At 36.4% G+C, this 11,347-nt stretch overlaps 1 protein-coding gene across 2 annotated transcripts; it reads right to left on the bottom strand.

Moving 5' to 3' along the window:
- Positions 1–136: 136 nt before the first annotated feature.
- Positions 137–7,210, bottom strand: LOC106419751 (vacuolar protein sorting-associated protein 54, chloroplastic). Of its 2 annotated transcripts, XM_022716810.2 has the most exons (19): positions 6,165–7,207; positions 6,002–6,064; positions 5,844–5,923; positions 5,200–5,320; positions 4,944–5,021; positions 4,609–4,765; positions 4,200–4,288; positions 3,649–3,905; positions 3,372–3,543; positions 3,204–3,287; positions 2,605–2,972; positions 2,285–2,438; positions 1,993–2,074; positions 1,596–1,675; positions 1,242–1,403; positions 1,097–1,164; positions 863–943; positions 515–782; positions 137–404 (listed from the first exon to the last, which is right to left on the bottom strand). In XM_022716810.2, the coding sequence occupies exons 1-18, from the start codon at positions 6,987–6,989 to the stop codon at positions 626–628; spliced, it is 3,078 nt and encodes a 1,025-aa protein (XP_022572531.2). In that variant the 5' UTR covers positions 6,990–7,207; the 3' UTR covers positions 137–404; positions 515–625. The 2 variants fall into 2 exon arrangements, with proteins under 2 accessions (XP_022572531.2, XP_048632847.1); XM_048776890.1 differs by lacking the exons at positions 137–404; positions 515–782 and having other exon boundaries at positions 1,242–1,395; positions 6,165–7,210.
- Between the last annotated feature and the right edge of the window lie 4,137 nt (positions 7,211–11,347).

Raw genomic sequence — 11,347 nt, 5'->3', positions numbered from 1 at the left:
AAGCAACATGGAAACAAGAAGAGTAACCCTTTCAAGTGTTTAAAATGCTGTTGGGAGATGTGGTCTTGGTCCGAGAGTAATCTTTGAAGCTGATTAGCTTGGGATTGATTGATTATGCAATCGGATAGAGAATAAGGAGTCTAAACAGATGCTGCTTGACATTAGATTTCTTTGTTAAAATGAAAGTACTGGATATAGTAAAGCACATGAAAATGTTCTCCCACTGAAACATATATGTACGTCTAAAAATCTACTTCTCTCAAAAACTCTAGTTCAATCACTCGTGACTTTTACAAATCGGGTCAAAAGAGAATAAGAAAAGAGATATCAAGGAAAGCGATAACAAACCATAGTTTGATATATCTTTTATATGAGACCGCAACTGTAGTACCTGCAATTTGAAGCTGAACCAAAACGTGGTTATTTTCGGATACGGAATGAAACACAACGAGGAGGTGATTACAGATCCATAATGGTTCATTGTTTATGGAGTAAGACGTAAGAAATATGTTACCTGTAAGCTAAATCTACAGGACGTTATCCATCCTCATACTCGAACTCTGATTCTTTTTACTTATAAAGGAAGTGAGAAGAAACAATTTTGCTGTACAATGACACGACTTCATCACTCAGCTTCACCTCCTCCTCCTTCTTCTTCTTCTCTAAAGTGTTGTGCAAAGAATTCATCTAGTTGCCCCCAATTTGGGATGCCTGACTGGTTGGTATTGTCGGATGGTAACGATCTGATGCATTTGAGGATAAGCTCAACGTGAAGCTTCAACCTGATTATGACAACAAGAACGTTTATTACAGAGGCTAAGTTGTTTTGTTTTTTATGTACGAAGGAAAGATATAAAGTAACCTTTTCTTTGCCTCTGGAGAGCTTATCTCCATGTTGGCCAGCGTTTGGGAAGTTTGTGTGTGAATTATCAAAATCACCTGCCTACAATAATCGTGAAAACGAATTAAGGAGCATGTAAAAAAGAAGTGAGTTTAGAACCTGTAAGATTACTTCCTGGCTATAGCATTTATAAGAAAGATATTTTTTTTGCGCATGCCTGAATGTATATACTATGACAGTTGCATGAATTCTCACCTAAAGATTGCTTGGACATCCGCTTCATGCAGTGTCTCGGACAAGACACGGTGAAGGTAGCCAACTTCCTGTATTGTTAAATGAGAATTAGACAAAATAACACTACTATTATATTTACAAGATTAGTGAATGAGAATAAAATCACCCTCGTGAGTGGCCACGCAAACTCTTTAGTTTGTTTGTTGGTGTCTGGCGGTCTGTTCCACCCCTCAACAACTTTAGGCAACCCATGAAGATGCGCCAATAGCCTCTCTCTCATTATCTGAACTAGTTTTGTGTATATTTCATCTCGATGAACCCTATAATCCTGAGAATTGGCCAGATGCCGAAGTTATTGGAGACCGCCATTTTAAAACTTATATACTAGAAACCTATAGATAACCAACTAGTTTGAACTTTTTCCCAAACTACTTCCTTATCAGGTGTGCAACAACCTCAAAAACCTTACACCATGTAAGAGTAAAGAGACAAAAGGTAGAATGCAGAGAGAAAAACGTACCTGAGCAACTTTATCAATCTCTACCGACAATAGTGGCTTTCTAGTCTCAGGTACTTTTGAAAACATAATTCTTCTGGATTCTACAACCACAAAAAAAAAAAAGACTGTTATGCATGGGATAATGAGTTAGGGATGATTCAAACAAAAATCATTGGGAAGCTGAAAAGCGGAGAGACTAAGCTGACATCTTAGAAAAATATTGGACATGTAAAAACATCCAACTACCACCATAAGAAACCACATATTTTGGACCAAAAGGTGAATAAGGAAATGCTTGGATAACACCAAGTAAAACATTTTACAGAGGAGAATCAAATGATATGAATATATATAATCTTAGCGAGCATATTATGACTGCAACAGTTAGGGAAAAAGAAGAAGATAAAATATCACATACCAGTAATAATAGTGTAAGTGAAGTCGATTACTTGACTTGCAAGCGCCAAGTGTTTTGCCTTAATAGACTTCAAACCAGACACCTACAGCACGTACGTATGGCCAAAAGGTCAAAAGTAATGAAGATTACATCTGTTTTGTGTGAATAGAAACTAAAATTCTTTTATGTTAAGGTTCAATTGCAGAAGACTACATCTGATTAAAATATAGATCACAGGTTACTAGTTAGAAAACTTAATAAAGCAAATCAGCAATGAAGCTACTATTTTCCTCCATTTAAAGCATATTTTTACCTGCATAGCACCAGCACCCAAAACAAGTTGGCATGTTCTAGTGTTGAAAAATCTCAACACTTCAACAACACGAAGAACAATTTCCGAGGACAAAGCTGGCAAAGAATTGTTCATACCAATGTATTCTGACAACATCTTGAGCAATATTAACCCGCTGCAGACACCAAAGGAAATGCACCAGCTTAACTAACATTTCAAGCCTGGACAGCAACTAAATATTAAGCAATCTAAACCTATCAAACGCTAGAAATAGTTAATAATGCATAACAAGAAAACTAACCGACTAGACAAAGGTTAAAATGCATAACATGAACACTAACCAGTTTACCATGTGGTAACCAACTCCTTGATAGAAAAGGTTAGATTTTCCGTGCGCCTTCTGATTACTTTGATTATTCGTAACAGAACCAGCCTTGACTGTAGATTTCACTTGTGCGTTACTACCTGCAGCACCTTCACTAGATTCCGATTTTTCGTTTCGTGATACAGTACTTTGATCTTCAGTTCCTGAAGTGAGAGACCCATTGAGAGGAAGCGGGTTTCTGTGTGTTTTAATATCAGCATCATCACCTTTCCCAGAAATCAACTCCTGGGATGCAAAAAGGGAACTGATTATGGATTGGAATTCTTCGGGAACATCTATCTCATCCCATGTTTCTTGATCAAGCACGGCTTTTAGTTTTGTCATCTACAGTAAAGCAAAATACAAATTAGAGTAACGACCAGAACTCTTGATATTGAAAGAAATGTGATGGTAAACTAATTACGGAATATGCATCTATGGGATTAAGTCAACATAGCTCAACACTACTCGGTTATAAAATGTACTTTTCACAAATTTTGTCATCCATGAAACTAAAAAAAAATAACTACATGTCCTTTCTGTAAAATCTATAACCATTTATATACAGAGACTAACCCGAGCTTCATGCTGGGAATCTACAAAGGCTTTGGCTTGTGATTGCAGCGTCCCACGTATACTAGATCCCAACCGTCCGCCAATCTGTGAATTTCCAAACAAATGTCACGCAAGAATAACCAATGCAATTTCTTATCTCTTTTATGAGGAGAAGTTTTGAACAAATACCTTCTCCGTAACTGTTATAAATTCTTGGGTGAGATCATAAATGCTCATGAACTCCTGCAATTTCAATTTTGGATGAAGAAGAGCACGGACTCCTAGTAGCTTTGCCCATCTAGCATGAGTAACCTCACAGGCCGCAAAGACAGCTTCTGTGTTTTCTCTCAAGACATCGGCCCTATATGGAGAAGAAAAAACTAAATACTGTTCCAAGCATAACAAAGCTTGTGTTGCAGGCAACTACGACAATTTGGAACATATAAACATAAATAAAATAGAAAACCTGAAGTTTCTTGACATGTTCATCAAGTTTGTTGCGTCGCTTGATTTTCTCTGCAATGAAGGGGTCTTTGAGGTAGTCTTACCCAATGGAGAAGACACTACCTGTCCGCTTTGGAAACCTGATTCCTGGGCTGATTCGGCCGCTATAGCACCAACAGCAATTGCAGCTGCAACGGAATCAGCTGCATAATGTCCATCGATATTGCAGAGGATCCATTCAATTGCTTTTTTCACTTCCGAAGCCCGGACGAGATGTGCCTGCATTCACTAAATGAAATGAAATCATATTACATCTTATGGTAATAGAGAAACAGGACATGTAAATATAGAAGGTGAACTAATATTATGAAGCATGAACTACTAAATCTTCACGAAACAGCAATACCAAAGATAATTTATATGAAGTGAAAGGTCCCAAACCTCAATATAGTAGATGTATCAAAATCAAACTAAAACTGCTGCCAAAGGTTTAACATAAGTGGACATATATGTAGTATCTCCTATGATGTTTGTTAACGTAATTAAAAGTCCTATAACTGATGCATATATTACCTGAACAATCCTAAATATAGCAGTTAAGAGATTAACAAACGCCTCCGATGACAGAGTCCTCAACTTGCTTGCGAGAGATAAGCCACCACCTGTAGTAGCACTAGGAATAAGCATGGATTCTAGAGTGACAAATTACCACTGAAGTAGAATACATTATCATAAGAAAGGATAAAAAATTTCATTGTAGTCCTAAAAGTAAGTTTCGGCCAACATTCATTAAGTAGACTAATTTCTTCCACTGATGTTTCAGCCAGGTCTCAAATCAAATTAGAGAACAAAAAGAAAACAAGCATGTGAATATTGGTATTTCACATTTTTCACGTGCTAAACTTATCTTCAACTATGATTTCATGCAAAAACTAATTCACATGACAATCTAACTACATAGCAATAACAGATATAATTTTACCATCAACATCTACTGAGCGCTCCCCATGTGAAAAGTCAGACTCCAGCGATCTTGCAACAAGAATTGGAAGCAGCTCAGCAACTGCGTTCTTGATTGCATTTTTCATTTCAGATGTTAGTGCCTCACGATACATCCTCAAAATTGAGGGGAACTTTGCCTACGGAATACAGTCCAAGAAAAACAAATAAGGAACTGGATTCAGAATAAAAACTTAATGAGCACTACAAACCAACAATAATGACCAGAGACAGCTCTAACGAAGAAATTAAAACAGTAAAGCATTGTCAACCTCAATGGTAACATGTGTTGAAAAATAATCAGGACCGGCCACTCACCGTTCTTAGCAATCCAATTACTAGAGGAAGAAGCCGATCACATAAGGTAGACGTATCTTCTTCTTCTTCTAGCTTAACCTGCAAAGGTGAAAGATAAGATTCATGCTGAATATTATTCTCGTTCTTTTTCTGATTAATCTAGAGCTTCTGACAGGTTAAGATCTTCTACTTAGTTTTTACACCCACAACTAAGCTCCACGTAGTACAAAAGAAGCGCCCGAATTCATTAAAATTTGCATTTTCGGATGAGACTTACTTCATCACCGGTCTCCTGGTTAGATGAAATGGATCCCCGTTTTTTTGCTGAAGATAGGATCAGTACATCTATTTCCCCAGTATTGTGTATTGAGATACGCATAAATTCTGCTGTGAGAATACTACAAAGAAAAATCAACAATCCATCACACAATAGACTAAATAAACAAAATAAAAGATGAGAGTGATAGGGAAACATGACTAGTAAACATAGAAGGTGAACTACTAAATCATCTTCACGAAACAGCAATACCAAAGAAAATCCATATACTAAACATTTAATTGACACAAATGACTAGTTTGCTACAGGTTGTACAAAAATTCCAAGAGGCTGAACAGCAAAACTAGAAACGTAATCCCAAGACCACATTTTCACCTCTTATCTACAAGAATTGAATTCAGAATTAGTCGGTTGCTATGGTAGGTTACTTGGCACAATTAACATGAAAGTTGGTTGCTTCTCCCAAAGGTTCAACAGCAAAACTAAAACATAATCACTAGATCACATTTTTCACATCTTCCCTAAACATTAAATTCAGAATCGGCGTTAAAACAAAAGCTCGAAAAGCTTCTCCCAAAAGAGCATTACAAGCAGACTGAATCTAACATATTTTCGTCATTATCATAACCCGAAAAGAGACGCACCTGTTTATGGAATCAATGGAAATAGTAACATGATCACGAAGATGACGGAAGCAATGTAGACCAGTTAGCTCATCTCCAGCCTACAAAAAAAAGACGGAAACCACTTTAGCTTCTCAAGAAAAAGCACCCTCAAAACAACAATCACAAACAAAACTCACCAACAAGTTCTGAAGATCGTCAGTTATATCCAAAGCCCCAGCACAATCTGCAGACGCAACAAGCTGGAACAATAAAGAATCAAACATCCACACACACAAAAAGCATCCAACTTTGAAACACTACTCTAACCAAAACCAATCATAAAAAAATAAAAAAAATTACCAATTTGAGTGCAGTGAGAGCTTGGTTAACATACAAAATAACCCTCAATTTACGCTGCAGCTCCAACAAATTAACCCTAGTCGAGCTCAGCTCCTGAATCCGCCTCGCCGACTCCACCAAACTCCTATCGATCACCCGAATCGTCTCTTTCAAGTCACGGATCCTCCCACACCCCTCGACGATCTTCACATTTAAATCCTCCAGCTGTCCCTGCGCCTCGAAGAACGAATCGGACCTCACCGAGATCTCCTTCACAAGATGCATCTCCACAACATCGAGATACTGCGATAACTTCTCCTGAAGCGCTAGATTCTCGTTCAAGCTCGAGAAGGGGCACGCGGAGCGGAATGTGGCTCCGTCCTCCAACGCGAAATCCTCCTTGAAGTAGAGCGAAGGGACCTCGCGGAGGCAGGAAGCTAGACCGGACACGTGGCGCTCCTGATCGAGGTCGGAGCTCGATTCCTCTTTAGTGTGGTTTATGATGTCTTCGAATCTGTTGTGGGAGTCGGAGATGGAGGAGAGGTAGGTGTTGAAGTCGGATCTGGTTAGGTCCGAGCCGGGGAGCTTTGTTGCGGCGAGGGGGGAGAACTCGGAGGGGGATACGGAGGATGACCACCACCCGACCCAGGAGGCGTCGGTGCCGTAGACGCCGGATTTGCCGACGTGCGGGTTGTTGAGGATCGAAGCGAGGCTTTGGCTGCTTGCGTCGGAGATCGATTTGGTTAAGGATGAATGTGATGGAGAGGAGGAAGAGTGGCCGAGATCTAAGCTGGATCGGTTGCTGTTTCCGATGGACCTTCCGGTTAAGGAAAGGAGCGAATCCATAAGGGCTCAGGAGATCAAAATCATGAAACGAAGCTGAATTTGAGTTTTGGAAATGGATGAGAGATTTTGGAAGAGAGTGGATCGAATCGTGTGACAAAAATGGTGAGGTTTGGATCTGGACTGAGGAAGAAGCCTCTGGGTCGAGACTTCGGTGAGATGGTTCGAGTCAAGAGGTGGGGGTGGTGGTCCTGTGACTCGTGAGAAGTGCGGGGGTGTCCCTGAGAAAGTGAGAAGATTCAGTGGACGGTCGATTAGCTATCCACATCATCCACATAAAAAGAAATATTATTAATGTCGTATTTGTAACATGATCCGATTATTTGCATTTAGTTTTCACTAGAGATTTTTTCCGGGCTACGCCCGGATTTTTTCATATATTTTAACTAAACTTAAATGATTATATAATTTTGTTATAATGTATAAATGTAAAAATATTATTTTCCTTATTTCAGTTACTTATCGCTAATTAGATAGATTTTAAAGTGTCTATATACACCAGCTCCATTTGCTAAAAAAATCATGCAGAGTACTTTTCCTATTTGAACTACTCAAATAATCTTGATGGAAGCTACCAAAGGTTACAGAACAAAAAAAATAAACTATTTGAAAGGGAATATGATTCATTTTACCGAAGTGACAGGTTCGACCAATTAATTTTGGTTACTGACCAAAGACTTTCACATAATTGAAGACCTAGGTGAAGATTGGCTATGCTTTCTAAGTCTCTATGATTGAATTCTTTATTCAAGAACATGAGACTCACAATGTTTTCATGAACATAAAATTGGCTATGTTCTCTATGTTTGAAAATTAGATTATATATCTAAAACATAAGCATTTTAAGAACTTCTTCAAACACCAAACGTAATATATTTAATATATAATAGTTTTAAGCCATATAGAATTAAATTAATTATAGACGCATAAATAATTTAGTTACTTTGTTTTCATGTATTGTATAATATGTTATGTAAAGTAAATTTAGAATGAAAGTATGACCAGCAACATAAAACAACTTGAACAATATGTTCGTAGACAGAAGTCAAAGAACTATGAAAACCTAAAGTGATTCGAAAGTTATCAATTTGTTAAAAAATAAATTTCAGACCAAAAAAGAAACTAAAGAAACTAAAGGGAATTGATGTTAAAAACGAATACTATTTTTCGTGCACCTGAAAACGTACACAATTTACTGGTTCTTTTATCAAACTTTAAAGCCATGTGCTGAAAGCCTATAATAGAAACATCAAAATCACAAAACCTACGCTTCAAAAAGAGTTTTTAGTCCTAAGCAGTTAGAAAAATGTGTAACTACGTCCATATGGGGATTTCATCTTTACAAAGTGTACCAATTATGACAAACTTTAAAAATCTATCAGTTTCAACAAACAATCAGTTCTAAACTATATTACATGGAATCAAAAACGGATACGCGGAATTAGAATCGTAAAAGTTAGATTTTTTATAAAATTAGAGAGCGTGTATGTGTTGAAAGTGTATATCAAAAAAAACATAAAACATAAAAATAATTTTGTAAAACTTATGACTAAAATATATGATTCAAAATAAAAATACTTATTATTTTTATTCAATTTAATTGACTTCATATTTTAATTATAAAAATACTAACAGATTAAGCTTATAATAAGTATTAGCAATTCAATTATTTTTATAGTTCCCAAATATCTGTCACTATATATTTGAATATATATGCATTTTTATAAAAAATTATAATGCATAAAGATTATTTATAGTATTAGTTTTGTTATTTGTATATTTTGTATTCTCTCTATTTTAATATTATTTATTTTAGATCTTATACAAAATAAAAATATAACTTTTTTTTATTTATGACACTAAGTTTTAAAAATGGAAGCGTGATTTGTAAAAAGAAGCGTAAGCTTCCAATTTGTTTTTAAAAGGGAAAATTATTGAAAACATTGTTAATTTTGATTGTTTGGATAGAGAAGAAAATATTTTATAAGATGCAAAATGATTGTGCAATATGCATATTCGCTTAACTATGAAAGGGACCATTTGGGATCCCCCAAAGTTTATTGTACCTAAAAATTGTTCTGTTTTTGAAATGCTTCGGTTCTTCAGACCGAAGTAATCTTGAAATTTCAGATTTCTTGCTACTTACTCTACTATCTAGGGTTGAAGGGTCGTTGAAGATGTTAAAGAAAACGAACCATGTATCATATGACAGATTTAACTGTTTGTAAACACAGTAAACGAAAACCACAAAACAATGAGAAGACTAATACGACTCGCTTCACTTTCGGTCTTGAACAAACTCTCAAACAATGACAAAACTTAGTGAATAATCTCATCTGGAATCTGTCACTTTTCGGCGTTGATCATGTATTCATGTGAAATACAATTTATGAGGTAACGTTGAAAGTTTTGATCCCTCCAGCAAAGAGATCGACTCTTTGATAATCGGGCCAGTTTATAAGTACATGTGATCACTAAACTAATTTTCCTAACGAAGCCACATAAACATTTTGACATTCAACAAATAACGTATGCTAGATCACCTACTTACAATTGTTGCTTCTCAGCCGAGTAACTTTGCTGAGAAGAGTAACCAATTCACACGAAGGGAAACAAAAACTGAAATTGATGAATAAGGAAACCAAAAAAATCAAAATTCAATGACTAATATTTTCCACCTATATTGCAAAAATAACAAAATAAATAGACAGCGAATCAAAGAGTTTGATTCTCGAAAATCCTTTCGGCTCACCTACTCCATATTCGATTCCACAAATGAATTGGTATCAAAAATTCAAATCGAGTGAATATAATAATTGAACATGCCAGACAAAAGTCTCCTTTATTAGCCTCTAGATATAAAGTCATGATAAGTTCATCCATTTGGATCAATACTCATGAAACAAAATATGTAAAATCTTGCTGGAGAACTTCCACTTCGAAGATGAGGACGAAACGTAGGTGTAAACCACGGTAATCCAGTTCAAACTTATCTGCATTAACGAAAGGATATTTGAACCTCAAAAAATATCGTCTGCCCATCAGATGAGACCGCAAGGTACATAACTTGGTAGGTGTGACCTGTGAGAGTTGCAATATGAACTCCCAAAAAAGAGACAGGTTTAATTAGCCGCATATACTTAATGATGGAGTAATATACAGAGGCAAGGATGAGAGAAATTTGTGCGTGTTAACCAACTCGTATACGTTCAAAGACCAAGCTAGATTGCGTACCTGTCATATGCAACGACAAAGACGGCTATAACATTTGGTTATGCCAACGTAAAATCATGGAAATATATAATAAGAAATATACCTGATTAAAATATACCAGGAAAATTAAATGAGTATTTGTCGTAGTATTCCAAATATGTATGCATATATAAGGAGCCACCACAAAAAGCAAGAAGCCTGTTAACATGAGGAGAGCAAGCAATGACTGTAACCATTGCAGTGTGTTCAGTAATTCAAAGCTGGTTGTGTTCACTGTTGGTTCCATACAAAAAGCTGCAAACATTTATAATTCATGTTTACCCATGTTGGCAAAGCTCTCTATATTGTCATATGACCACATGAGTCCGTGACTGAGTGCCTGATTTTGACTTGTGTCTTGTCAGTGCTTGGTATAGTCCATTTGTCCCCAACTTCAAAGTAACAAAAAAAAAAGGAATCCATCAAATAGGTCAGTTACACAGGGAAAATAAATGCAAAAGGGAAGATTTGCGCAAATGTTATATGTTTTTCAAACCTATATGTCATCTTTTAAAGACTCGTGGCTAGGGATGTCAATTGGACGGACTGGGTGGATTTGGGCGTGTCCAGATGGGCTTATTTTTTTCTGGACGTTTTTGGTCGAGCCCAAATAGGACCATGTCTAAATAGGACCATATCCAAATAGGACCATGACCAGGTGGACTGTCCATGGAATCCAAATGTCCATTTAATGTAAAATGTCTAATTTTCAAACTTAAAAGATGTACATATTAGAATTTCATGTTTTACAAAACATACTTAAACTTACTTTAATTTCATGTTTTACAAAACATACTTAAACTTAAATTTCATGTTTCACAAAAGATATTTAAAATATTTGTGATTTTTTTTTTCCCAAATATTTGTGATTTCAAATTTTTTTAAAAAAAAATATAAGCGTATTTGGGCGGCCCATGTCCATTTGGTTTTGTCCACTGGACTCTGGGCGCATCTGGGCATAATCCATTTGGACAGAAATATTTCGGGCATATTTGGGCGTGACCATATTAGTCCATATCGATTTGGACATGGGCCGCCCATGGACAATGTGCCTAATTGACATCCCTACTCGTGGCATCCCGTAATCAAAACCAAAATCCAAGTGAGCA

Source organism: Brassica napus, chromosome A3, assembly GCF_020379485.1.
Source record: "Brassica napus cultivar Da-Ae chromosome A3, Da-Ae, whole genome shotgun sequence".
Classification (NCBI taxonomy): domain Eukaryota; kingdom Viridiplantae; phylum Streptophyta; class Magnoliopsida; order Brassicales; family Brassicaceae; genus Brassica; species Brassica napus.
This window is presented reverse-complemented; position numbering and strand designations above follow the sequence as displayed.